A 27884-nucleotide genomic window follows, 5' to 3' on the forward strand; every position below is an offset into this window, starting at 1 on the left:
TCTCTGAATTTACCCATGGGAAGCCCCATCCTAAGAAAATAAAACTCTCGTGAAGCAACTGAGCATGGTAACTGGTTACCCTGTAATAATTCTGCCCACATGGCAAGGCTGATAGCTCGTACTGTGAGGTCTCACACAGATTTGTGAGGCAGCGCACCTCAAATGCTGCCATTATACAGATAGCCAAGAATACTACGTGAGTCACGGGGCTGCGATCTTTACTTGTTTTTCAGACAAAGTTTACAGGTCTTAAAGATTTCAAAAAATTGTGTTCATAAAACCGAATGAAAGGATTCTCTGCTTTTATAAACAGAACTTAAAATGAAAATCCAAGCACTTGCACTAGCATTATTAACCCTTTGAGGTCACTTGTACTGTCAGAGCTTTCAATCATCTCTTCGTTTTCATTGCCTCATTAAAGTACTAAGCAATAAGTAGCAGCAAGATTCACACAGGTTTTAAGTGGCTCTTTTAAGAGTAACTACTCATATTTAGTCCGAACAACCCACTGTACCACAAGTGGCTGTGGAATTGAATTAGAGTCATAGAAAACTAGCACGGCAAACTCGTTCAGTTTCAGAAGTGCCAAACTGAATGTTCACTTAAGAGCTGACTCACTCTTACACAAATTTAAGTTCACATAGATAAGTAAAAGTTAACTTGTGCAGTATTTGTCTTGTAAAATACTTCCCTCCATAGATGTATTTCCTCTGGATTATAGAAGTAAATTATTTTTAAACAATTAAATCTGGGAAAATCTTCAGTTCTCCTCAACTGAAGAAGCCTTGCCTGAACAGGAAAAGATATACAGGATTCCAGTATGTCTAAAATAAGATAGGTAAATGCAAGACAGCTTTATAGTGTGACCAAGACATCAAAGAAGCAGTTACAGATTTTACTCATATGTTGCCACAAACAAGGCAAAAGAATTTTAGGTGAGAATCAGATTCAGTAGCAAAGAAACGTCATTTGTCAGCAAAAGTGATGAAAGCACTGATACTTAATATCTCAAGGATGTTAGTAAAGACAGCATAAACTGATTTAATGCTTGTAGCACCTTGACAGAAGTGCATTCCAAGTCTTCAGAAGAAAAAACGCTAGTTAGGGATTTTAAGTTATTAACTTTATCAATTCACAGTGGAGTAATTTCGCAGGTTAGTCACACACACGCACACCCCACCCCCTCCAAGTTATAACCTTTTCAGCTCAGGTAAATGAGCATGTTGCACATACTCCTCACCAAGGAGCAGCCAGTACATTTGTTAGAACTGCTCCCAGCTTTAGTTTAGGTCAAGGTCCAAAGTTTTCCAGTTGGAACGAATTCTTGTTTAACCACAATACTAACAGGACTGTAGGACAATAGCCTCCCCAGTACCAGAGCTAACTGCAAAGATGAATCTGAGTCCTGATTTGTAACTACAGATACATGCTAAATTCAAACCTGCTGCATGAAGAGCAACCACTGTTAGGTAAAAATCTAAGTTCAGTACAAAATACAATACTTTCCCTATTTTAAAATGATTTACCTGGAGATATAGCTCTGTGGAACTGATACATGTCTTCTCCAATCAGTTCTTGTGCAACCTGCTTAATCTTTCGTCTGACAGCATCTAACTTGACTTCAGATTCATTTAGTATTTCTTCCCCGTTGGGAGCACTGCAATCATAAAGCACAAACTGAAAGAGCAGCTTTCAGAATATGACCAAACAGTTAAAAAGAAGTTACAGATTTTCATTTACTAATACTTATTCAATGACTTCAAGAAAAAAAATGAAGTGGAATAAGAAACAGTTTAACACCTATTGTAGATTCCAGAAGAAAGATTTTGCAGATCATTACTGTGAAAATAATTGACCAGCCAAACCTAGTTCCGGTAGCATAATATTTATTCCAGATAATAACTGTAACACTTGCTGAAGAGAGAACAATAAGAAACACTTGCAAAGGCTTCAAAAAAGTATTCCAGAAAATGAGCAGCATTTGCAGAAGTTCATTAACCTCTCTAAAAAACATCACCATTTTGTAATATATTACAGAGCACACCTGACATACATATGAAGTTTTAGAAAGTAATTATGACCTACGTTATTATGAAACAACTGAAATATCTGATTTACAAACAGTATATACTTGGCATGTAAGTTTAGTTTATCTGATTTCCTTTTAAATCACCTCTCCCCAAACCCCAAATAATCTATGTGGTTTATTAGCCTTGCAGTCTATTTGGGGACTACATATAGACTGGTTTCAAGGAAACGTTTAAAAGCAAACAGATTTCTGAAAGTAAAGCCACATTAATGGCTAAAAGCGAAGGAGTGGGAAATAAAAATAACAGCATGGGAAGCTTCCACTCTCCTCAAAACACAAACATCTTAAACAGGTATCTAAAATTCAGAGTAAAGGGGAATTTTGTTGTTCTTTTTGTACCAGTTCCCAGCATACCTGGCCCCTGCAGTGGGGCTATTTACAATCAAGGCTGTAGCAGTTACTAGAATTATCATAACAACTCTTCGCAGAAGACCAAGTTAAAAAGGGAGCAACTTCCTAATCCCTATTTATAACTGTTACTACTACAGTACCTATAAATAGCTGCTACTACAGCAGAAGTGTGCTGGTAAGAAAGAAAAAAAAATCCGGGAGAAGGAACAGGGAGATCTGTGATAGCAGTTACACGTAGGACAAGTAAACATTCTATACAACAGGCTATGCAAAGCTTCACATTTTCCTGTTTTCTATTTTCTCAGTGGCTTTCAACAATTGCTTGAAGGTTCACGAGGACACAAAATATACAGAAGCTCAAAACCTCACACACGAGCCTCTTAGGTTGCAGATGCAGTGAAGTAAACAACCCAGGCTGCCTCCTCTTTGCATTGATGACCTAGGCCGGGGTTGCAAAAACCAAAACAGGGAAGTAGCAGCAGAGGCAACTAACCTGAAGGGAGGGTGCACGCTCTTTTCTCCCAGCTTGCTGGAAGCTGGAAAGCTCTCATCTGCTGCTACACTCTGCTACTTTGATCCTGTTTAACACTTCAGTAAAACCAACTACAAAACCTGAAGCAGCATCTATTAATTCTCTAGCTGAAGTGTGTGTTCGTTACCTCATATCCACCCTAAAGGATGTTTATGGGAAATTAATTAAGTCTTTCTCAAGGAAACGCTGCAGCTATTCGTCACAAATACAGAGAACACTACAAGGCAGCTTCAAGGTTTCTGTGAACACCTTCGCTCTCAGCGTGACTCACCTGGTAAACCTGTGGAGCAGAAATATCGTTCTTTTGCTTTCGATAGTTATATCACGACTGAGCTTCACAAGCCGTTCGTATTTATCATGCCTGGTGTCAAGCTCCAGCTGAAATGCTGCAGAGTCAATGATTACAAAAACAAGCACAGTTAGCACAGCATGCAGTGTAGGGCAAAAGCAGAGATCCTGTGCCCCAGTAACTGCTGCGGGCCTCAGCCCCACCAGCCTTTTCCCTGGGGTGCCTTTTCCCAGCGTGGGTGGTGCTGTGGAGACCACCATTGCCCCCTGCCTGCCGGAGCTGCTGTGCGACAGCTGCCTGCACGTCTCGCGCGGCTCACCACACAGCAAAGGCACAAAATCATTTCTGAACAAAACACAGCAAGTCCCATCATGCAGGAATGTGCCGAACAGAACGCTCACAAGCATGCAGGAACCTAGCTCTGATTTCTGGCTCTTCAAAGTCTCTTTGAGGGATGGACCTGTATCTTTTGACAAATACATGGCTATCAAACTTCAGTTTTGAATAGCAAAATTCAACAGTAATACTACATCTGTTTAATAAGTCAGGTTTAAATACACACCAACTGTGATGATGCTTTAAGTAGCCCAAAGCATTATAAGTTAAAATGCTTGTTTTAACTAGTAACATCTACTCTGCAATAGTGCTGTTGAGAAAACTGACTTAGATATTCACTCAAATATAGGAAGAAAATTCAGAAAAAAAATCATTAGTAAACAAGACTCATTTTCTAAAAACCAAGAACACGCACACAAAAGCACATACACTGTAAAAAATGCACAGAATAGTAAAAAGAAAAGGTTATGTTTTATTTCAAAATTAGACTTGGCCAAAAGCCAAGTATTTTAACATCTTTAAGAACTAGAAGTAGCAAAGCAAGATTATCTAAAATAAGATTTCTAACTTACTGCTGTAAATTCTCTCTGCCTAACTAGAATGAAGACAAAGAGGAAAGAGAGTATGCATATCTACTTTTCTTAGTGAAAACTATGAATGATTATGTTTCACATATAACATTAACATTTTATAGGCTATTATTCCACTAAATAAACTGTTAATAGATACTTAAAAGAATTTAAACGTATCCTGCATAACTGTCTGAGGTGTTAAAGTGTCTGTGCAAGAAGATGGTAGAAAATACACTGAGGTTACTTTTTTTTTTTTAAGGGTCTAATAAGTGACTATCCTTTAGAAAAATGTAGCAGTTCACAGACAAGCAAGTTTAGATGAAGCTGAAAACCTGTACTTCTCATTGCCTTGACAAAAAACTGGATTCTCTTTTTTTGTTGTTGTTTCTCTCCCCCATCTTCCTCTGGAACACTAGGAGAAGCCATAAATGTTCCTACCGATCTTTAAATCTTTCACATGCCTGATTGGTGTGTCTCCACCAAATTCTGAGAGTTAAGTCCACCACTGAATTATCATCAAGAAGAAATACTCCATCACTACAGGGCTTATAAGCACTAGAAGAAAAAAGCAGATCTTTGAAAAGTCAGGATAGACTGCGTCCCTTACTCTATTGTGAAATAAAACCAATCACCACTGACAGGATCTCATGGGAGAGGAGGAAAATCAGGGTTGTTTTGAATTCAAATTAATAGCAACTTCAAGAAAAACTGATACATGTGAGGGTGAAAAATTAAAGTTGAAAGCACTGTACTCAATTTAGAGTGCAAATGTATGTATGTTATTCAAGATAAAAATTCAGTCAAAGTTTATCATCCACCACGCTGACTTATACAGGGACAAAAAATAAGAAACATCTGTTTAGAGACAGCAAGGAAATTACATGGTGTTGAAGGGACCATCTATAACAGTCACCCAGCTCTTACTTCTTCACACTCCCTAGCATCATAAAAGAAAATAGGGGAGACAAGGAAAATTCTGCACTGAGATTTAATCTGTTCCCTGTGTTACATCTCCTTCCTTCATCTGTTGAGGCTTCTCATTTCTAAAGACCACCTTTCCCTTGCCAGGGCTTGTTTAATGAGAAAGTTAAACTAAATTTACAGAAAATTAAATCTGATTTAAATCCTCTGAAAACAATTTGGTTTGAGGGAAGTTTACACTTGCTTATTTAAAGAAACTGAAATATAAGCTAGTTTTAAAAAGGCACTCAAAGTGAAATAAGTGTCTACATAAAGATCTACCTGATTTTGTTGAACTAACATTCTTCAAAAGTGCATGTATAAACAGCTCACAACTCACAGAACAACGCATCCAGATTTACATTTGACAGCTTAGCCACCTCTTCACCAGAGCTAGAGGCAACAGTTAAGAGCCTTCTTGGCCTCCCCACAGGCAGCCACATCCTCTTGTCACTATGGCTGAGATTTCACACCTGTGCAGGTCTTACATTTCTCTGCCAAAGTGCCTGGGCACCTTTTGTCTGCCTGAACACTTCTGCAGTTTACTTAGCATCAGGTTCTGCACAAGCAGGGTGCGCAGCGGGAACAGGAGGTAAGATGAAAAAGGGAGCAAGTCATGAGTCAGGTGCAGCCATGCCAGATCCTGCTCTTGAGACTTAATTGCACAGAAACCAAAAGACCAAGCTCTAAATGAATGAAGCAGGAGTCCAACTAGTTTCAAATCTCCACCCCCCACACCAAGAAAGTTGGCTTATTCCAACACTAAATAGGCAATTCTTAGCAAACTCCACAACACACATTTTTATTAACTGGCTTTCCAAATTCTTACTTACATTTAAAAGATGCCATCAAAGGTGAAGATGGATTAACATTCTCTTTTTCCTCCTTTCTTTGACCATGTTGGAAATTGTCATGCTTTCGTTTTCTGAACCCACCCGATCCTATTAACAGAAGAAAAAGAAAAGAATTAAAATAGTTTTGGCAGAACATAAATAACCTCAGATCATCGATGATTCTATCCATATTTCACAGACAGAATGAGGTAACCCCTATTGACAGTCGATGTCATCTTCACATTATCATGCTACTTGTTCCAGCACATTCCTAGTGAAAACTAGGAAAACTCCTACCAATTTCAATGGATGAGCACACTAGGATCCCAACTCCTTTCTTCATATAGTGTTCATGGCCTTTTATGTTTCCTTTCTGTAAGGGAACAGCTGCGTGAAAATTCTTGCGTGAACAAGGGCCTACAGGATTACACACCTTTGTTTTTTTTTAAAAAAAAGGTATTTTAGATACTGAACTTAACAAAAATCATTAAAATCACTATAGGTAGCAGTAATTTATTGTACAATAACTGACTGTAATTTATGTTAATGGTCCTCAGTAAGCAGCAAGGTACTGAAGGAATATATGAAGTAGACTACCATTATCCAGATATCCAGGCTCTTATCTCCTGTGGTGTAGCATTTTAGGTCCTTACGCTCTGCCCATTTAGAAGTTTCTTCTCTTTCCGCCCAGCTATAGCTGTTCTCTTTGACTGGCCTTACATGCTCCTGCCTCAGTGTCCCCTTTCAACCCCTCACTAACAACCCGCCTCTAGGGGACTGCCCGTTAATACTGACAGGAGCTTTGTGCTGTTTCCTCCTTTGGTCACTCCTTCACATTTTAACCCTCCCTCCCTCGCTGTAACCGTGACAGCTGTAACCTGTGCTCCCAGCAGAGGCCAAAATCTGGCCAACTCCTGCATGCCACCACACCGTTTTGAATACGTGGAGTTCTCCTCGTTTCCTTGAAAGGAAACCAAGAGGAAGCTACTCGACAGTTACACAAAGTAACCCGTTACCCTCCTTGCCGCTCATCCCGGCCCCGCCGCCACCGCCGCGCAGGCCGCGTCCCCCGGCCGCCCGCCCTAACGCCCCGCGAGGACCCCGCCGCGCCGCCCCGAAGGCCCCGCGGAGAGGCGTCCCCGCCAGTGCCTGATCGAAAAGCTCCCGGGGCATGATGGGAGTTGTAGTGCCGGGGGGGGGGAACTCCTGAGGCAGCAGTGCCCGGGGTGCCCTCACGGCGGAGCGAGGCCTGCCCCGGAGCGACGTGCTGGGGGAGTAAATGATAAGAGGATAGAAAGGAGTGAGGAGTTAGGGTAGGGAAGAAAAAAAAAAAAAAAAAGAAGAAGAAAAGAAAAAAAAAAAAGCAGTGAAATACCTCAGGACAAACCAACAAGGTTTTCCCAGACACTTAGGGTTACGCTGAGAGGTTGCACAAGGGCTGCATATGGCTGTGCTCCCATCCAAGGTCAATAACAGATTTCATATGGGAAAAAATAAAATAAAAAAATAAAAAACAGGAACTTCTTCATTCCCTTTACCCCTGAGGTGTGCTGCTCTGGGCAGGGAGCTGCATTACCACCACTGCCACCCGATATCCTGCAGTGAGGCGCTTGCTCTGCCGCAGTACTGTCAGCAGGGGCCACCTGGAAATGATGCCCAAACTGAAGGAGAATGAATCTCTCCTCCTCTAGGAAAGCCCGAACCTGATACCAGCTCAGCTGGACGCTGTCCAGGGCAAACACAGCCAGCTGAGGGTCTGCATAGCTTTAGAGAGAAATGCTGTCCTCGTGATGCCCCCCCCACCCCCCCAATTAAATAACCAGCCAGAGGATGTCTCTTTAAGTCACTGCTAAAGCAGTAACACTACGGACAGTCCAAGCTGGAATTATCTCCACATATCCTTTTGTTTTTAGCTCGTGACATGGTGTACCCTTAGAGCAAGGCTGTGGGGTTGCCTTGGAGATGGAGGGCTTAGCCATAACGCTCTCTGTCATACTGAAACATTCACATTGGGCGATCCAACCGTGAGCGCTTTTGACAAACAATCGAGTGAAGTGACAAAAAGCTTACGAAACTGTCACAGGGGAATTGCATAAACTGGGGTCAGATGTTCGGTCTGAGACTGTTACATGACCGAGGATGTTTGCAGCTGGCTGACGAAAGGAAGCGGGAGGTCAGCTGCTCTGCAGTTGTTATAACAACAACCTGTTATGTCTCTTAGGCAACAGAGATGCCCACAGTCTTTTGGCAGGATGGATCGGGAGGATGATTTCCTCTTTTCCTGGAATAATGTTTGAAAACAGCAAATGCTTCTCACTCGGTTGGATTTGGGAATTCTCTTGGAAGCCGCAGGACCCTGCCGAGTGCTAATAGAGCACCGTGCAGCCTGTGAGCGGAGCAGCAGATTTTGGGAATGCACCGCAGAGGCAGCTGGCGTGTAGATGTGTGTGACAGAGAGGGCTGAGAGATCCTACAGGTCTGCTGCACCATCCAGCTGGTAAACAGAGAGAGAGACCCGACTGTGCATTGCCTTTCATCCTAATGTTTAGTTTATGTCTTCCAAGGGAAAACTGGCAAGTGACGGGCTATGAATAATGTACCTATGGGGAAAGTTTGTTTCTAAACATGAACAGTTAGTGCCTGGCTTATGTCTGGGTGGGTGTGCTGGCGATTTCATAAAGATTTCATTCTACTGAGGCAGCCACATGAAAGAATTGCTTTGGAGGAATTCGAGGTGAGACTATCTTTATCCTGCATCTACATCAACACCAACACCCTTAATGCAGTAAAAGTGAAGCGCAGAGACTAACCTTTCTCCCCCATCTCTCCCGTTCCCCTTTCTGTGCATGAGCTCCCTGCAAATTACAACTGAAGCGATACGATCCTTCACATCTCTAGCTGCTTCAGTTAGGCAGGGGAATTGACAACTCATTGAGACTCTGGGCTTTTCTACCACAGTGACAGGACACAAAAAATGTGTGGGCTAAAGCACAGGTTTGTTGTAGTCTAGGAGAAGATGCTGATGGAGTAGGAGTGCAAACAAAAGAAAAACAAAACAGTTGCCTTCAGCTCTGGGAGTCACAAAATGGAGGTCACCTAAGCAAGAAAGTCTGAAGGTACAGTCCTCATCAAAAACAGCAAATCCAATCACATCACAGCAGAATCTGCATGCTATTTGGCATATACATAGGTCTCTATGACCTAGGTACCCCATGTTCCTCACACTCAGTAATATGGCTAGCATAACCAACAGGATTTTATGAGGTGACTGGCTGTTATCTGTTAGCATGGTGATCACATAGACCACTCCCCTTCTTTCCCTGCCTTTTTGGAATTGTGACAAGAACATTTGCCCACCCGTGTTGTCACCAGGATGTGGAGACACGCGTTGTAGAACAGGAAAGCCTCCTGTCAGCATTGTGACAAGGAAGGTTGCCCACCAGCCTTGTGAAAGCCCAGGCGCTAGGTCAGCAGGATGTGATACAGACGTTAAGGGACAGGGAAGCCTAACAGCACACCAGATACTGCCCAAAAAATCAAGCAGCTGAAAGTCCAGTGTGGGACTTGGACCAGAACTGCTGCTGGCTGACAAAACCCGTCTTCCCCTGCTGGCTGGGGATGCCTGCACCGTCATCGCCTTCCTCTGAGGACTGAGTGACTGATGTGCTTTTAGGTGTATGCCAAGTCTAGATCATGATTATTGTATCATGTGTTGATTATTAAGAATTTGACCCAAACTGCAGAGGGCCCCAGTGATTGAAAAGCCTAGGTGACTAACCATTCTAGATAAGGAAACTATGCTAATTTACTAAAAATTCTGTGTAATAAGAAATTACCCTGCCTGCTAAAGGTTCTCAATAACAATAAGCTATGCTGTTTGCTAATTTTTTTCTGTGATAATAGAGCTCTAATTATAGCCATAGCCCTGTGGCCAGTCCCCATTCTAACCAGCAACCCTAAAAGAACCTGTCTGTCCCCACAGCATCATGCGACAGTCTCTGATCTGAGCCTTACCCATCTTGAGGAGCTTCAGATGCTTTTCAATATCCTCAGTACCCCTCAGATAAGCAGTGCCAAATGCATATTCTCCTTCATTCTCTTGGTTCTCTCCAGTGCTGGAGGTTTGAGGTAATGGTTCTTAGCAAAAGAGCTAATCTAGTCCATCTGCAGTTAACCCTCCATATGAAGGAGACTGAGAATGGTGTTTGTGTCTACATCTGAGAGAGGCAAAATATTACATTACATATGGAAAACCCTCTTTCACGCCAATGTAAATCAGAAATAATTCCGTCTAAATTGGGTACCACTGAGATGACTATCAGGTCTTGAGAATTCCCAATGTACAGAATATTTTATGCTCTATTTTATGCTGCGGTATAGGTAGGGCTAAAAAGCACAGCGAGGCTCAGGTAGTTAGAGAAATGCTTTCCTAACAATTCCCACCAAAATATTCTGTTAAAAAGCAGTTAAGGTTGCTGCAGGGCAAAACACACCCACACAAGAAATGACAGGTTAGGGGAACCTTCTTCCCATAAGTTACTGTGCACGCCTTGTATTAACCACTCCCAGTGACAGACTCCAAACCCCAACAAGAAGCTTCCCTTGTTCTGCGGGATAAAGAAACAAACGAAATACCCATCCCTCCTACACATGCAGTGCAAAACCCTCCGGCTTCTGCAGCACTCACATTAGTGGCTGGTGCATTTGTAGTGGCTATGGCAATTTTGGGAGAAAACTGGGTATTAACAAGTACCCCCTGAGCATGCACTCTGCTGGTACTGCTGGTCTCAGGGGCCTTCATGGACATTGTCAGGCTCTTTTCTCCATATCTGATTCACCACTCCACTTAGTAGACCTGTTCCCCAAGGCAGAGATGAAGAATCATCTGTTGCTTTTTATTAGGTTAGATGATGAGATACTTGATATGTTTACACTGAAGTAAATCTGGTTGCCTTGCAGCAAAAAAGTAGCTACATCTGCACCAGCTATGTGTATTGGACTTCTTCTGGATGATTTATTCGCAGCTGGGGCCAGAGAATTTTTATGCTAATGGAGTTTGCACTGAAGAAGTCTTGTGTGCACACCTTTGTTCCTCAGTGTGCTGGTGGTCTTCCATCTATCTTCCCATACAACCTTATTTCTTCCTGCACCTAGCCACTACTTTCATCTAAGTCTCTTCTGCTCCATAGGGTCATGGTGACCAGTGCTGGCCAGGTTTCACCTCATCGTTCAAATGGTAATACAGAGCTCTGCCTTTTTGTACCCAGATGCTCTAGGAACAATGTCTTGGTATCACACTAGCAGACTTTATCTGCAGCCTCTGTGCCATAGAGGGCTTATGAGCCTTCTCATACTCTGAGGGATGTGTTGGTCCAGGTGCAGAAACTAGAATCTTTATGTTGGGCCTCAGTGCCTTCTCTTTCCATACAGAGCTGCATCGAGACAAAAAATTAAAGGCAAACAGATGAAGTACAGTAGCACTCAATTGAAAATGAGCTGGAGAGGACTTGGTCAAGAAGTATTAGTCTCAGAATGTAACTTCATGTCATGGGTGATGACCCTGAAAATCCTGAGGATGGTAAGGCAGAAAACCTCCTTACTGAAGCTACCGTACACACGCCAATGCTGTGACCTGGTCACAGCCTGTTTCTTGACCACATCTCCAAAATTTCTCCCTGTTTTCCCTGGCCACTGTGCCATGTGGTCAGCTCCAACCGGATAACTGGAATTATAATGAAATTGTGTTCATTACAAGACTGAACACCTTGTTGTTCTGTCACAGTGCAAAGGCCACAAACAGGAAACTAACAAAGGTATGATATGTGCATTTACAGCCTCATCTCCAAAATGACAGCATGAAGTTTTCATTTTCCTGTCCTCCAGGAAAATCTATTTATATCAACAAATCCTGGAGAATCAGCATTTCTTTAGAAAACTGCAATAAGTGAAACAAGAATCCTAACATCTTTCTAATGCTAAATGCCTTCGTTAATAGTTTCTAACTTCACCGTGAGCTGTGTAAGGGTAATACACAACACTGAGTGATCTTGGAGCAGGGGGCTTTTCAGGATACGTATACACGACATACATATCTCTGTTCACTGCTCTAAGGGTATGAGATTGAAACGTGTGGAATCTTTCCTCTGTTTCCATAAAAATAACACTTCCCTGTCACCCGACACTATGGGGACAGGCAGGTTCTTTAGGGATCCTGGGTAGAATGAGGACACCACCGAGTTATGGCTATAATTAGAGCTTTAGTATCACATGGAATTTTTAGCGATCAGCGTAGCTTATTGTTACCTAGAATTTTTAGCACTCAGTGTAGCTTTATTTTTACCTAGTTTTTTTTCATCACCTGGACCCTCTGCAGATCAGGTTGAATTCTTAATAATCAGCACGTGAAGCAATAATTATGATCTAGACTCAGAATGCACATAAAAGCACACAGGTCACTCACTCAGTCCCCCAAGAAAGCAGGCAACAGCAGAGGTCCCTCTGACCACGGGGGGATCACAGGCTTTGCCATCCAACTGCAGTTCTCATCCAAGTCCTGCTTGGGACTTGCAGACACTTTGATTTTACGGGCAATATCTCATGTGCTGTTTCTCTTCCATACTTCATGATGGGGGTTAGACCATCCTGGTCACTCTGCGCCAGGAGCTTTCATGGCACTGGTGGGCAAATGTGCTTTTCACGGTGCTGAAAAGAGGGAAGGAAGGCAGGCGATATGTGATCAGACCATATGTAGATAATTGCTTTTTGCTTTATAAAATAGCATTGGTTATGCTTCCCATATTACCAGGCATCAGGAGCAGGGTTTCTGTCACAAGCCCATATGGAAGTCATCAGCACCAATGCAAAGCTTCCCTGTAAGCACTTTTGAGCCACTGTCATTAAAAATACATTACATATACACCTGTACGAGTTGAAGTCTTGGAAGACCCCAGAAACCAAAGTGCTTGCCGTGGGGATGCCTGCGGGGGACAGTGATCATAAAGCAGCCAGAGAGCTTAAGGAATGCAGAGATTTCAGAGCCTGTATGATTACCCACAGCTGTACAAACAGTACAGTGGAGAAAACAGATTGACCTTGGCCATGTTTTGAGAGTGCCAGATAGCCAGGTCCTTAAACAAGCCCTGTTGCAACATGAAGAGGAAAGAAAAGACAGTGACCCTGAGGAAGGCCAGGAAACACGGTAATGACTAAAGCAGCAAAACTGCAAGTCAGCAACGTGAACACCTTTGAAGGACTGGTCTGGGATAGAACTGGTTGGTGATGACACACATCTGCCTTGTGTACCTGGCAGTGCAAGAGGTGGATTAGACTGGGTATATGACTGCAATATCTTAGGTACAAGCATCCTTCAAAGCACAAATTATTATGCTTTAACAGTCCCATAAATAGCCACGGCAGTGAAAATTTAGCCTGTTTTCAGGAAGTTTGAGACAGCATTTAACAGGCAGAGATTGTTTTAGTTTATTTCTAAATCCACAGGGCCACAGATGTCCTTTCCCAGCTTTCCAGATTTGTGCCTCTGTCCTAGTGTGGAGAGAACACTGCGAGGCCCCGTTTAGCAAATAACTGCAATGCTCATGTCTCTGACCTCCCCTTCACCCTTGCAAATAGATGTTTCCTTTGCTGTTTGCTCACATGACTGGGGCACACACCCTCCAACACCAGGATCACTTGCAAAAGTGCAAACACAATCACTAGGATGGCCTCATCCGCATCCCTTCTCTTATCTTGGGTTGAGCCCCACTAGGGCTGTTAAGTTAGATTCTTAACCGCAGGGAATCTCTCCCCCCATGCTGGATGAAATACTGTTTATCAGCTGCCTGGTAGAGAGACCACTGGATGTTAGACCCATGAACCGCAGAGGCCTGATGCAGGATGAAAGCTAGAAATAAGCTTACTGCAGAACCTCCCGTAACGCGGAGCTGGCTGTGGAGACGATCCTAAAAATACTAGTGGGAGACAGCGTGAGGACTGAAGAAAACCTTATCTTTGCTAAGCTGGAAAACTGAACATTACACAATAATTGTTCTTCTCACCTGATAAATTCTGCCCTTGCAATGTGCAAATCCTCAGGGATACAGGTTCACTGCCATGTAGCATGTTGCTTGCTGGGGAATAAAGGAGAGATGTTTGGAAGATTGTGAAGATCTCTGTGAAGAACATCACTGTAGTTCAGAAATAAGAAGAGTTCCCTAAAAAAGAAAAAGATGGCAGAATGAGAAGGGAAATGAATCAGGAGATGAAGGTCACTATTCTGTCTTAGTCACTGGTGGGGGATTCCCCATCCAGCATAGGGACTATAAAAGTGCTTCCCTGTTGAAGCTTCACCCAAACAGCTACTGCTGGCTTCGCAGGGAGAGCATCCCTCTGAGGAAAACTAACTCTTATGTTCCCCTGACACTGCAGCACCGCAGCTCTCAAAGAACCTGCGTGACTTGAAGGAAAAATATTGTTTCTACCCTGGCCATTTTGCTCCCCTCCTTCAAACACTACTTTTATACTCGACAGTCAGCCAAGAAACTCTTTGCAAATTTTACAACCTGTTCTTCCCAGAGCCTGAGGGCATAAGGCATTCACACAGTGCACAACCTGGGAACTAAAGTATAAAATACGCACATAAAGGACATATAAAGCCTGTACAGAAGGTCCTGAATAAGGTCAGTGAAACCACTTACACCTTCAGGGGCAAGAACTCACCTAACTGATAAATAAAGCATTAAAAATAGACCATGTTAAAAGCTAATGAAAGCACAAGAAGGCACAGCATATTATTTAGATCTGTCACACAAAAATTCTGTATCTGATTTATGAACGTACGGAACACGTCCTCACAAGATACCTGCCAACTGCATATTGAGACCTTTACAACAAATTCAGAGGAATGAGTAATTACAAATTGCATGTTACGAGTAGCTGGGAAACAGGATAAGATGCAAGATGGGTCTTTCAAAACCAGATGATGCCAAACTAAGCAATCTTTCTTAGATGTGATAAGCCAATCTCTTTGGCAAAGGAAGCATAGTAGATCTCACCTATTGGGATTCAGTAAAGCATTTGATTCAGTGCCACTACTTACCTAATTAAAAGGCAAACTGGAGAAGCTGGAGGTTAGTAGGCAAATCATGAAGTGGTGAGGAACTGCCTGAAGGGAAAAAGATAAGTAATGTTGGAAAGGTCCCGTGCTGGAATCAGGGGGTTCCACTAAGACCAGTCTTAGGGATTTTAATATTTTTACTCATGATTTAGATACAACAAAATAAAAATAAATAAATAAAAATAAATAACTAAATCAACTAGGAGTCTTGTGAAACCTGACTGATGTGTGATGAAATCTGTCAACAGCAGAAAGTTGGAGGGTGTTGCCAGTACTCAAGAAGTTATGGCTATCACAGGGAGAGATCCCTGAGTGCTGAAGTTATGCAAATAGAATGAAATGCTGTAGTAAAACTCATATGTGAGAGAACTAAGAACAAGAATTTGTGCAACAAACAGGACTTGAAATGACTGAAGAGCTGAATTCGAATCCAGAAGATAACCTGATGATAGCATGATGACTGTGAGCTTGCAGAGTAAGACTGCCATTTAAAAAAAAACAGGCACTGGAGATACTTCCAGTGAGATACTTGTGAGAAGCTGGAAGAATTTCAGGAAAGCAAAGGAAGAGAGAGCTTATGATTTCTCTTCATAAATACCTTGGGGAGGCAGGGAGGGAAATGACAGACTATTCAACTTGAAGGACGGTCTGACACAAAACACCTGAGTACAAACTGGCCATCAACAGACAGAGTCCTGAAATGTGAGGAAAGTTCCTAGTTATCCGAGGCATGAAGAAACAGGTTTCGCACACAGGAAGACAGCAGCACAAAAATGTTACCGATCCTCAGTATGAGGCGCAGCTAGTTCCTGAGGCACCTGTACCTCATGGTTGCCTGAAGTGACTGAGGGCCACCGGGCTCAGAGGCTGGAGGGCTCCACTCCCACCTCTGTCTCCTGCTCCTGTCCTCAGAGCGGCCACAGATGGTGTCCCAGTGAGGTGAGGCGTTCCTGGACTTTGATCTTACACAAGCAGGTGCCTCACTGGTTGCACAGACGATGAGGCAAATCTTTGAACCGCTGTCTCCCAGCCCTCGAGGAAGGTCGCTCCCTTTTCTCACAATGCCGTGCAAAACACAAAACTCTCCTCTGTTTCTCCTGCTGCCCCGGGCATTGCTTAACACTTGCCAGTTTTCCAAAGCCGCTCTTCATTTTGATCTTCAGCGGTAGTTAAATGGCTCATTTCTCCAGCCCAGGTGCGTCCTCTGCCAAGCAGGAGGGAACAACCGGGCCGCAGCACGCCTCGCCCCCAGCTGCAGTGGCACAAGGGTTTTGGGGACACAGCAAGCAGCAGGTCTGGCTGAACCACACCTAGTGCTTTTGCCAGGAAAATGCAGGCAGACACACAGGGAGAGGAAGAGGGGGAGGAGTACAACTACTACAGGTTATAGGTGCTGTGGCTACACATTCGTGGTGGGCCAGTCACCACCATGAGAAAGGAACGTGTATTTTGATCAGTTTAATGTACAGTCTTTTCCACACCTGGATACTTTAAAAATAATACATTGGCCATGGTGGGCAGCCAGGTGCTAATACACATCACAGAGCACTCTTCCATATTTACGAACCCCAAAGCCTGTGCTTGGAAGAAGGGGCAGGGGGGAGCATGGCTCCTGTCACAGGACTGTGAGCGCTGCCAATTGTGCCCACACAGCCGGAGGACCTCAGACCTCCGAAGGCATCGGTCACCTCCTGAGGGCTGGCTTTGTCCCTGTGCTAGCAGAGGTGTGCTCTTCCACCTCCACCGCTTCAACATGGAGCTGGCTCCCCTCAGGCTTGAGGACAACCACAGCAAAACGCCCCTTGTCACCTTGGCACTGACAGCCACACCAGGTTACTGAACCGCCCGCTGTTTTCCTTCAGCACAGTTCTGGCCTTGCAGCAGCTGGAGCATCTCCAAAGCCTCTCTGAAGCCACCCCCTTCGCTCTCCCTGCTCCTTGGCTGCCGCTTTCTGCGGTCAGTGGAAGGAGTGGGCAGCTGCAGGGCATTCCCCCGCCCCGCTGAGAGCAGCCACTGCCGGGAAAGTAAAAGCACACCTTTGCTTCAAGGAGTTGTGCTGAATTTGTTTGTCTGCGGCTTGCTTGGATGTAAGCTTTGTTGGTGTGGAGGAGGCCCTGGGCCTGGGGCCCTCAGTGGGCTTTGAGACCTGGTGGGTCTTCACAGGGAGCATTCACAAGGGACAGACCGAGAGCAAGGGGATGTAGGGCAGGGCTGTATTTTAAATTCTCTGTCAGCAGAGTACAATCCTGGCCTGAGCCTGGGCCTCCTCAAAACATTCTGATACCCATATATATGGTGACGGCACTCAGAGGTAAACCTGTTTCTGGGCAGAGGGGACACACAATTGTGCCAATAAATAGTTCAGAAGTCTATTTTTAGAGCAGAAGTCCAGCACGCAGGGAGAAAAGGTGCTATCTATCACACTCCTTTAGATGTTAGTCCTGATGTCCTAGTCTGGCTGACCTTTCGCTAGCGTAAAATCTCCGAGGGCTATTTTCGTCCCAGTGTTAATCAACATAGCTTCGGGGTTGGCATCACGGGAGGTTCTTATCTCACGGGGACTGTCCCAGCGCAACCTTCCTCCCGAATGCACCTCTGGGCTGGAGACAACAGGATCTCCTCTGCATGCTGACTTCTGCTGGCTGCGGCTCTACCCCAGAGGAATCCTGAGCTCAGCATTCAGGGTGTCCCTCGTCCCCTCTGTATCTTCCCTCTGCCTCCCTCTCTGCAGCTGGACTTGTCCCTGGAGGCTGCTCTTCTGCTGCGATAGAGAGGGAGGGGGGTGCCTGTAGAAAGCAACTTATCCCTCCTCATGTCTGAACTGCAGCGCTCTCTCAGAGAGCACCCAGGATGCCTGTGCTCCTGACGCTGGTGCTTCATTTAGACACCCGACATGAGATGGGAGCAAGTCCATGCCCTTCTGCTTCTCGGGCACTGCATTTCACAAGCAGAAGCACTGCATGTTCTCCTCCTGCCTGTCGTTCTTGGCTGTTACGTGCTAGGTAGGATGTTAGATAATGTACGTCCTCCCACGTTCTGGCAGAGCTCCATCCCCAACTGGCATAAACAACGACTTTCATCTCGCTGCACTAGATATTCAGCATCACTTAGGGTAAAGGATGCACGTTTTCATATCTGGCTGTGATCAATAAACAGTTCCTAACTATTAGAGCAACTGCCTGCAACATCTAGGGGTTGAATTGTGTTGTGTAATGGCTGTTGAAATGGCTATCTTTTGTAATCAATAGCCTAAGAGTCTTTCTCAGGAAGATTTGCATTACCTGATCAGCAGCAACTTTAGTCCAAGCCAACTTGATGAAAGGGACAGTTAATCCCAAAGAGCCAAGTAATAGGAACGTCCTCTCTGTGGGGCATCATTCAGCTGCACGCACACAGCTGGGCAGAGCTGGTACAGCTGAAGCTGGTAGTTAGCCAGAGGGTTTTGGGTTTTCTTTTCTTTTGTTTTTACTAAGAAAAACATTCACAGTTGTTCCACCGGAAAAGAACAAGTAATCTGCCCACATGGAATAAATGCAGTTGTCCTTGTTTCCTCTGTGCTTACTTTCACCTTCTGCTAATGTGATTTGGGTGACAAGATTTTTCCAAATGCCAAGTTAAGCTAAACAGCAGTTTGGTGCAACAGATAAAGAAGGAAAATGAGTATCTGGCAGGCTTTTGACAAATGACTAATGTGTGCATAGGGCAGATTCCGAAACGCATAACCCTTGCGGTGTTGTAGAAAAGCAGGCAAAGGAGCTTAACCCATGCACACAGGTCGAGTCCTGCCGCAGCGGGGGCTCTGCGCTTCACTTCCTACTCTGGCTGACTTTTGGCACTCCAAGGATAAAAGGTCAGGGCTGGGGCTGGCTCACGCCACTCATGGGAAAACACAAATGGCTGAGGGGAAGCAGGGAGCTGGAAGAAGACCTTGGCACATCGGGGATGCTGTCCCCGATCGGAGGAGGGGTGGGAGCAGGGACAGTAGCTGCTACCCTCCCATCCCAGCATCTCTCTTGCAGCATTGCTACCCAGCCTGCTTCCCAAGCTCTGGTGTAGCTACAATCTGCAGCAAAGCCATCATCGTTTTTCAGCTGCTTCCTTCACCGACAGTGAGAGCCAAACTTGACTCGTGGTAACAATCCCTGTGCCTTGGCATCTCAGTGCCCAGAAGAAGCTCCATTCTTCCTTGTGAAATGAAGACAGCGTTTTCACTTTTCTACTAGGCTTAGCAAACCCACAGCACAGCAGAGCAGACCCACAGCAGAGCAGATCCACCCATAGCTAAGACCCACAAAGAGGGCACTGGTGGGGCTGAGCACAGGGCTGGGCGCCCAGCATGCCACCAGCCTGTCCACTGGCAGGTCACCTTGCACGCCCCTCGCGAGGCCACCTGAGCACTTGTGGAAACCAAAGCACGGGGCTGGGAACTTGTGTAGCTGAGAGGGATTAGAGCTGCTGTGCCCTACGTGCTGTAAGTTTCCACTGCTTACGTGCTCGGAGGGAGCGAGTTCCTCCTGCCGAGCATGTGACTGTCTAAGTCCTGAGCTGCTCAGTGCCTAGCCCACACCTCAGCCCCATTTGGATCCACATACACTGCGCAATACCTTCACAGCAGATATATTTATCAAGCTAAAAAAAGTTCTGTTTAGCTGTTTTATTGGCTGGAAGGCCCGGCTGCACTATCTCGGAGGAAAAAAGAGGCCACCTGGAGCTGCAAAATAATACTGAGGGTAGCACGCTCGTGGGAGGCTAGGTACTGGGTAGAGTGGCAGAATTCCTACAGTTCATAAATGACTCATTTTCATCCTGCAACCCCTCCCCCAACTGTACAAGAAAAAAAAAAAGTTCTACTTTTTACATATTTCCCAGAATGTGCGATTTTACTTGCAGCGCATTTTACGCTCTCGTTTTGAAAGGGATTCCAGTCTTGTGGGACAAACTCATTCTTGGAATAACTTTCAATGAAATCAGGAGTTACAACTGCACTGGCTTTGGCACAACAAGTCCTCAGGATATCGGTGGCTGCTGCAGTCATGTTTTTGTAGGCAGTCTGGATCTACTAGTTTTCCTAGTATAATAATTGCAGTAAGAACTGTGATGTTTTGTAACCAAACTAGTTTATACTGGCAAAAGCCCTGCTTTGGATGATAGAGGTGACTTACGCTGTTAAATTTCTTTCAGTTCTTATTTGGGAGTTGCTGTTCTATTATAAAATGTCTTTATGCTGTCTGCATAATAGGTGGGGATGACCACTTCTGCATTGTCACAACAGTACCATTTTCTACCACAAGCAAGATAAAACATCTGAGCGATTGCTATATTTTGTACAACACTAGACAACACATTAGAACATGTTCTGGGGAAGAAATAAACTACTATCTTAAAAAAAATATAGTAGATTGACACCCTAGGTTAGTCTGCAAGGCAAATTCTGTGTGATGTCAATAAAACATTAGGCACAAAAAGTCTTATATATTTTTTCACTATTTCTACCAGGCTTGGAATCTCTGTTTCATAAGCTCCGTGTATAGCCAGCTGCATGAAGCCAGAGCCCATGTATTTCTATTTTAATTTCTAAGATCTGAGCTAATCCTGTTAACAGCATGCAGAGAAATTGAGTGATATTCTGTATGTGATACTGCTTGGTATCACACCCATTTAGCAATACATCACCACTGTGGTACGTATTGTTATAGCACTGTCACTGTTGTCACTGCCTGGCCAGCCCAAGGGGCAATGCCAACATCAATTTGGCTGCGGACAGCCTAAAGAAGTTTTGGAAGAGGATGCTCACTGTGAGCATCTCCTGAGAAGTCAGTGTGCCAGAGAGCATGATGTTGCAGGGATAAAATCAAAGGTGGCACAGGGATTCGTGTCAATGTCTCCTCAAAGGTGAGACTTCACCTTGTGTTTTGCCAGTGAGAGAATGGAGATGGGCTCTGAAGGTTTGGGGAAGCAAAGGCAAGCAGTTAGTTGTGTTTGATGGCTTGAGATTAGGGGAAACTCAATCTGTGCTTGCTGAGAGCAGCTTTATGGTATTTCTATACATACAAGATGTACTTTATAAAAACTACAGACCGGTGCTGTACTGTTGCTTAAAATAAGCCCCAAGGTAAGTCGCACAGCATCACAGCAGATACAGGAGCGCCGGAGAAGAAGGGGTCTCTGCAGGCTCCAGGCAGCCGCTGTCAGGGAAGAAGGGCTCGGAGCTACCTGAACATGCAGATTGCTTCTGCGCAGCCAGTCATGGATTACACCAGTGAGAATCAGGTCATTTGGCCCCGAGCCTCCCCCGGACGACCTGCTTCCTGAGGCGACTTGGAGCTCACAGCAATTAGGCTGCAGGCTGGAGGAGTTTAATGAGGGCTGGCAGGCTCTTCTGGCACCCTGCGGCCGCCTTTCCCCAGGGCTCCTTGCTCCCTCGTGGGAGTGGTGCGCATCCTCCCCGGGACAGCCACGGGACACGGGACAGGGAAAGGTGGTGCTGGTGACAAACAGCCCCCCCCTGTCAGCAATTCAATAGCCCACGGCTCCTTCACACGGAGCCCCGAGGGCCGTGCTCCTTCCTGCAGCGACCTGCAGGGCAGCAAAACCACCCGGCCTGCTCTGGGCGTGCTAAAAGTCAACCTGCTTGCATACGTTCATCACAACATACGCGGGCTGAGAGCTTCTCCTCCTGAGATAAGGGTGTCGGGGGAAAGAGCAGCCCGGTGAGAAAATGTCAAGGAAGAGGCACGTGCGTGCCTCTCACAGCCAGAGGAAGGATGCTGCAGCAACCAAGGTATGAGACGAGGAGAGCTTAACACAGTTTGGCTTGTGGAGCTAGCCAGAAAAAAGACCAAGTCTTGTAGATGCTGTCCGAAAATAGTCTGCGAGACTAAAAATAGCGTGGATGTCAAGGCTTAAAAAGGGATCAGGGATCAGGCCTCTGAAGAATGAGAAAGTCATGAGTTAGAGAAAATCAGCCTGAACTTCACAGCTCATAAAAGAGAAATAAGTGAATTACACTAAATCCTACTAGCTCATCACAATCTCCAGGCACCCGAGCCAAAACAAGCACAGTTTTATTTACTGTTTTTTCATTTTTCCTGGGATGTGCAAACTGAAGGCGCTGTACACCAGACCTTCTCATGTACGAACCGTGCTTCCTGCTCGCACAGGCCCCTCTTTTCAGCCAGCACCTCGAGCACCTGATTTCATGACTACCTCAAAAAAACACCCATAGGACTGAAAAGGGGAGAAGCAAGCAGCCAGCTGTGTCCGGAGGAGCAGGCTGTGTATGAATCCCACTGCTTTCTGCAGGTCACAGGTTTGCAGGGCTCTGCAAAGCACTTCATGTGCCACTTTCTCCTGGCGATGGGTTTGGATGCCCACCAAGTGAGGTGTGCAGCGAGAGAACGGCTGGTTCTCGAACGAGATGTGAGCAGTTTGTGCTGACTTGGTGCCATGTATGGCTTGGCACCACCAGTGGTGTGGCTACCTGCTGGGGGGCATTTGGGACCCCCGCTGTAGACTCAGGACCCATAATTCAGCATAAATCCTGCTCAGGTGCTCCAATCTTTCATCTGATTTAACCCTGCATCCCTGCTCAGGGGTATTAAGGGTTTAATTCGTCATTTGCAACGGGACCCAGAGAGGTGAAGAGCTTAAGGTGAAAGGACAAGGTAAGCAGAGGAGCTGCAGCAGAGGCCGGTCCTCGTCCCTTCTGGGGGATGGCAGAGCCCTGTATTGGTGCTGAGCATCAATACAAGCACAGGACACCAGCTGGCTCAGCAAGGAGGACGCAGTGCTTGGCCCTTGGAGATGCCTCAGAGACACAGGGCAGCCGCAGGAGGAGCAGGCTGGCTGCTGGGGCAGCTGCAGCACCTCCTGGGGCAGCATCGCAAAGGAAGAGGGGGAACAGCCCTACGGAAAGCCCTGCTTGGGCTGCCATAGCCTGCACCTGGCCGCATGGCCATGGCCAGGCCGGAGACCCCTCTTCTTCCAGCTGAAGTTGGAGGGGTGAATGCCAGAGCACACCCGTGCTCATTGCCTCCATTGCTGGGGGCAATGCCACACCGCCCACTGCACACTGCCAGGGGCACGGTCCCTCCCTGCTGGAACAAAATTTGGCAGGGCAGGGTGCAGGTGGTCCTAGCGATGCACAGTGTGCACTCTTCTGCCTCAGCAAGGGCGAGAGAGTGGTGCTCCTGAGCGACATCCTCGCATCAGCCATTTTCATGCACCTGGTTTCTGGCAGCTAGGAAGGAGTCGTTTCGATGCTGCTTTAAATGCTGGGATGTTGACTGCTGGGCATTGGCAATGGAAAGGAGAAATCCTCTCCTCACTCACGTAGTAGTGTCCTGTGGTACAGACTGGTTTGGGTTTGAGTTAATGAGAGCAAACATCTGAATTGGCAAGTTCTCACCTCTTCCTTCCTTCTTAAGCACTCGCAAACCAGTATGCCACACGCTCAAACCAAACCGCTTCCTTGCGAGCATCTACGCTACAACAGCTTATGAAATTCAGACGTGCAGAATCACTTTCTCCAGGTACCCTGGTGCACAGCAGTGTGAGGCACTCTGATGAGGGATCTGAGGGAATCTGGTGTTCGCTTCTTTGGAAAGGCAAGAACCTTATTCTCTCTAAATAAGATGATTATCAAGGGGGTGTTTGTGCCCATTCTTGTTTTTGGGGACTCTCCTTTCCCTTTGCCACCATGACTCATTAAACTCGTTAAACCAGAGTATGCTTAGCAGGAGAAGATTTAATTACACGGCAGTTGCAGGACAGTGATGGAATTTCTGTTTGACAGGCAAAGATGGCTTGATCTCCAGAGCTGTTTAGATGTCAGTGTAGCCAACTCCATCCATAAGGCTGGGCAAGCTGTACCAGGCACTGAACCAGCAAGGAAGAAGGTGAAATACGTGCCAGGAACAGGCTCAGGACACTGGCGGTTTGCATAAACAGACCGAAAATGTGCCTGTCGTGGCTGCGTCTGGGTCGCCGTGAGGAAACATTATCTGGTGAACCAACAGCCTCATGCTGCGTGGTGACCTAGATAGGAAATACGATGCAGGGAGGGAGACGGTGAGACGGTGCACTGCTGTAACACACGTATCAGGTTATTTGCTGTTGCTTTTATCTGGCTATAAGAGTTTAATAGTCAATAAACCACTTGGAAGCAAGTCCTGGCCGCTCCCTTCCTTCTCAGGCACTCTCCCGACGACAGAGTGTGCAGCCAGACAAACTTCTGAGCAGCGCGTTGCAGCACTCAGCAAAAGGGTAACAAAATAGTCTGAAAACCACGCACGGTACACATCGCAGCTACGTGTGCACCACTTAAAAAGTACAGCCTTAAGGTTTCTGTGAAGCTGCTCGGATGGATTACACCAGCTTCAGGGTGACTACTCTTCTGTGCATGTAAGCAGGTTTGTTTACATAAACTCTTCCCACTCTGGCATCTGAGATCACAGCAGACAAGGAACCACACATCTTGAGAAAGGCAGAAAACCAGGACTCTAAGGCTGTGTCCTAGACACCTCCTCCCACAAGAGCGTGGGCTCTCCCAAATCCCTCAGTACGCATAATCCAGACTTTTGTTAAGGTGTAGGCCTGCCATGTGTTCCCAGAAAAATCAGCCTAGTTTCAGGTAACCAGGATAGGGTCATTTTGCTCGCTGGAATCAGAAAGCATAGGGAATGGGTTTGGAGCTCATGCACACTGCTGCATGAAATCCCTTTCCGCTTTTTATGTTTTGTCATGGCGTATTTAAAAGCCACAAACATGACCAAGTTTTCTGTGATCAGTTGTTTTTTTTTTTTCCTTTGCAATTTACCATTTAATTAGTACATATCATACACTCCAGCACATGTAAGATCAGATTGTTCTGATCTCAAAACTCTACCATCAAACCTTAGCACACTGAGAGAAGTACAGTTCTGACACAGACAGCACATCTCCCGTGCCTGTACAGAAACTGTACCTGGATGAAACTTTGAGGAAGGCAGAAGGATGACAATCTTGCAGGGCAATGGCTCAGTGCTCCTACATTACCATTTCATAACAACAAAATAAAGATCTCTTTTAATGCTGAAACTCTGCTGGCAGGAAGAAAAAAGGTTTAAAGATTGTAGATCAAAGGTTTTTGGGCTCAAATACTAACTTACCTACAGCCCACTTTGCTCAATATGCAGTCTGTGAGCAGGCAAATGATTTTTCATTTTTCATTCTTCTGTAGCCAGAACATTGTCTCCCAAATTAGCTATGTTGGTTCCAAAATATGGCATTTTGTCCTATATTTTCAGATTTTCCCTCCAAATAATCTAACAGATAATAGAGTATTCCTCTTTCAGATGCATAACGGAGATACTGATATTTCGGTGATGCTGAGGTATCAGAAGTCGGACTCAAATTTTATTTTTCAATCACAATTTTAAAGTTACTTCTTTTGCAAATACTACATGAAGCTTGACCCCAACAAATTTTTGTCCCCATTGAAACTGTAGATAAATTTTGTAAGACATAGTGTAACTAACTTTTGTAAGACAACACTTTTTAATCTGCAGTCTCAGTAAAGAGACCTATGTTGATGAAAATGGGTAGGACCTTTTTTTTTTTTTTTCCCCTTGGTTCTGTAGCAGTCAGCCGGTAGCTTTTGATATTTACATATGTTTTAGACACAAAGCTCTAAGTGTTTTGCTCTTAGAACTTACTCTAGAGTTACATTTGTGGTTACCCTGTTGGTGTATTATCTCACACGTGACAGTCCATGAGCAATTAAAAAAAATCTATGTGGTAATTAACACAGTAGGGAATGCTACATAATTCTTACAGCATTTATTGCTATTTTCATTCATCCCAGTGAAAGCACTTCTCTGTTCATTCTGGATAGGGAAAGATGTCTTCTCCTCTTCAGGAGCGCTTCTTGACCGCTGGATCCGTACGGGAGGAGAGGAACTGCTGGTTCTGAACTCCCCCTGCATGGGGCAAGCCAGTCTTGCCCTACCTATGCCCATGGTGTAAAATTGCCTTCAGTACCAGGAAGGCTCACATAGGGGTGCAGCTATTTTAAGTTGCTGCTCTGGAAATGTATTTCCAGCTCCCACCTTTTCATCTTTCCAAGTTGCTCCTTCTGCCTTAAATGCTCTAACATAAAGTATTGTTTCACGAGAAATGAAACATTTCAGAAAGGGAAGCTACTTCTAGTTCCCTTTCTCAGGTGTCTTTGTCACTTCCCCTGAAGGTCACGGTGGCTGGATTTGTCACTCTGCAGGCAGCAGTTTCTGTGTAGGACCTAAGTGAATTTCTCCCTTTTTGGGAGGCTTTTGGGAAGAGCCTTCTATCCCAATTCTCCTCCCCACCTGCCAGCAGACCTCATCTTTGACACGAAGAGGGCCCGGCGCCGGTTCCACCACATGGCTCTGTAACACCCCTTCTGCTGCCTCCATGGGAGCGCAGCGCTGAGCCGCGGCACGGCGTTGCAGAACCTCCTTGGGGATGAAAACGTCCTCTATTTATAGACCGCTGATGAGGCTAGATGAGTGTTTCCAGAGGTCGTTCTGGAAGGGCTCCCGTCTGGCTGTGCTGACAGCTGACCAAGGGAAACTAGTTTGCTACCTTGCTTCACAGCTTTGCCCTGCATGGAGCGTTCACTAGACCTCTGCAGCGAAATATTCGGTGCATGAGGCAAGCATTCAGCGTTATGCATTGGCATTTATGAACCTTCAAAGACGTTTTCTTCCTTACGTGCCTCTTCCATATCTGGATCACAAATGCAAAATCAGACCCTCTAACACGAGCCCACATTCGCAATTAATTTTTATTCTAGGTCTGTGATTCAGTGCTGTCTTAAGATAATATAGAGCGAGAATTTTTAGCTTCATGCTGTAGCTTTTTCTGAAAAAGATTCAGTCTCTCGAGGCCAATATTTTTAAATCAAATATAATGTTCAATTAAAAAGAAAATGCAGTGCAAAATGTTGCTCTACAGAGATATGATTCAGCGTTTCTTTTACTCGTGACATATGAAATGAAGAATATTTCTTAAAATAGGGGAGAAATGGTCACCCTAACTAAAATAAGGTAAGGAGCAGGCTGGATGTGCAGAGCAGGCATATCCGCAGACACATGAGCCTTTGTGTGTATATGAGCTGGCCACGTTTGGCCTCCCACATTGATAAGTTGCTGTTTGTTTAGAAAAAAAAAAAAAACAACTAAAATGAAAGCCCTTAACTACTCCTGCCCACAGCACATGGCTTTTATTGGAGGCTCTGTTTGCACAAGGGAGGAGCTTTGCCTCCCACCCAAATTTTGACAATGCTTACAATTTGGTAAATAGGTGAGGACAGTCGCTATCTATTCTCTGCCTATTCCCTCCAATCGAATCTCCATCTATATCCCAGAGTGAGGAAACTGTAATCTGAGGAACTCTCCCAGGAATCTGTTTTAACGAAAACTTCTAAACGAGGCCCTAGCACTGGACATAGCTTGAAATTAAAAACAAAGCAAAACAAACATATAAAACATCAACCAACCCAACAACAACCAAAAGAAAGAATAATGCCGGGGAGAAAACGTAGGCCTAATAAAACAGTAAGGAAAAAAGTGAAACCTGCCCCCCGGAAAGATAAGCATTATCGTCTTCCATTGCGCTGTGGGTGGATGAAGAATGTGCAAATCGCTTGCTGACCTGCTTTTTGCTTCTGCATAAAAACGAAAGGCCATTTCTTCTACTACCAATAACTGCCACCTTATCTCCAGGTCACTAATTAGCTAGCTGGGTGAGCAAGGAACAGGTTCAGGGGTAATACTTCTAGCAGTGACAAAACAA

General features: G+C 45.1%; 1 protein-coding gene across 9 annotated transcripts in view; it reads right to left on the minus strand.

Moving 5' to 3' along the window:
* TSNAX (translin associated factor X) overlaps positions 1–27884 on the minus strand; it is a 49583-nt gene that overhangs the window by 14738 nt on the left and 6961 nt on the right. Inside the window, exons 1-6 of one of the 9 annotated variants that reach the window (XM_080586433.1) lie at positions 15673–15746; positions 15057–15122; positions 14017–14172; positions 5963–6070; positions 3244–3358; positions 1527–1657 (exon numbers count right to left, since the gene is read on the minus strand). In XM_080586433.1, the coding sequence (XP_080442559.1) occupies positions 1527–1657; positions 3244–3358; positions 5963–6070; positions 14017–14143 (481 nt within the window). In that variant the 5' untranslated portion in view covers positions 14144–14172; positions 15057–15122; positions 15673–15746. Of the gene's footprint in view, positions 1–1526; positions 1658–3243; positions 3359–5962; positions 6071–6259; positions 6508–6559; positions 7151–9976; positions 9996–14016; positions 14173–15056; positions 15123–15672; positions 15747–27884 lie in introns of those variants that run through there. The other 8 variants (XM_080586437.1, XM_080586434.1, XM_080586436.1 and 5 more) reach the window with 8 other exon arrangements.

The sequence above is a fragment of the Anser brachyrhynchus genome (genome assembly GCF_964034855.1).
Source record: "Anser brachyrhynchus genome assembly, chromosome: 3".
NCBI classification, from domain to species: domain Eukaryota; kingdom Metazoa; phylum Chordata; class Aves; order Anseriformes; family Anatidae; genus Anser; species Anser brachyrhynchus.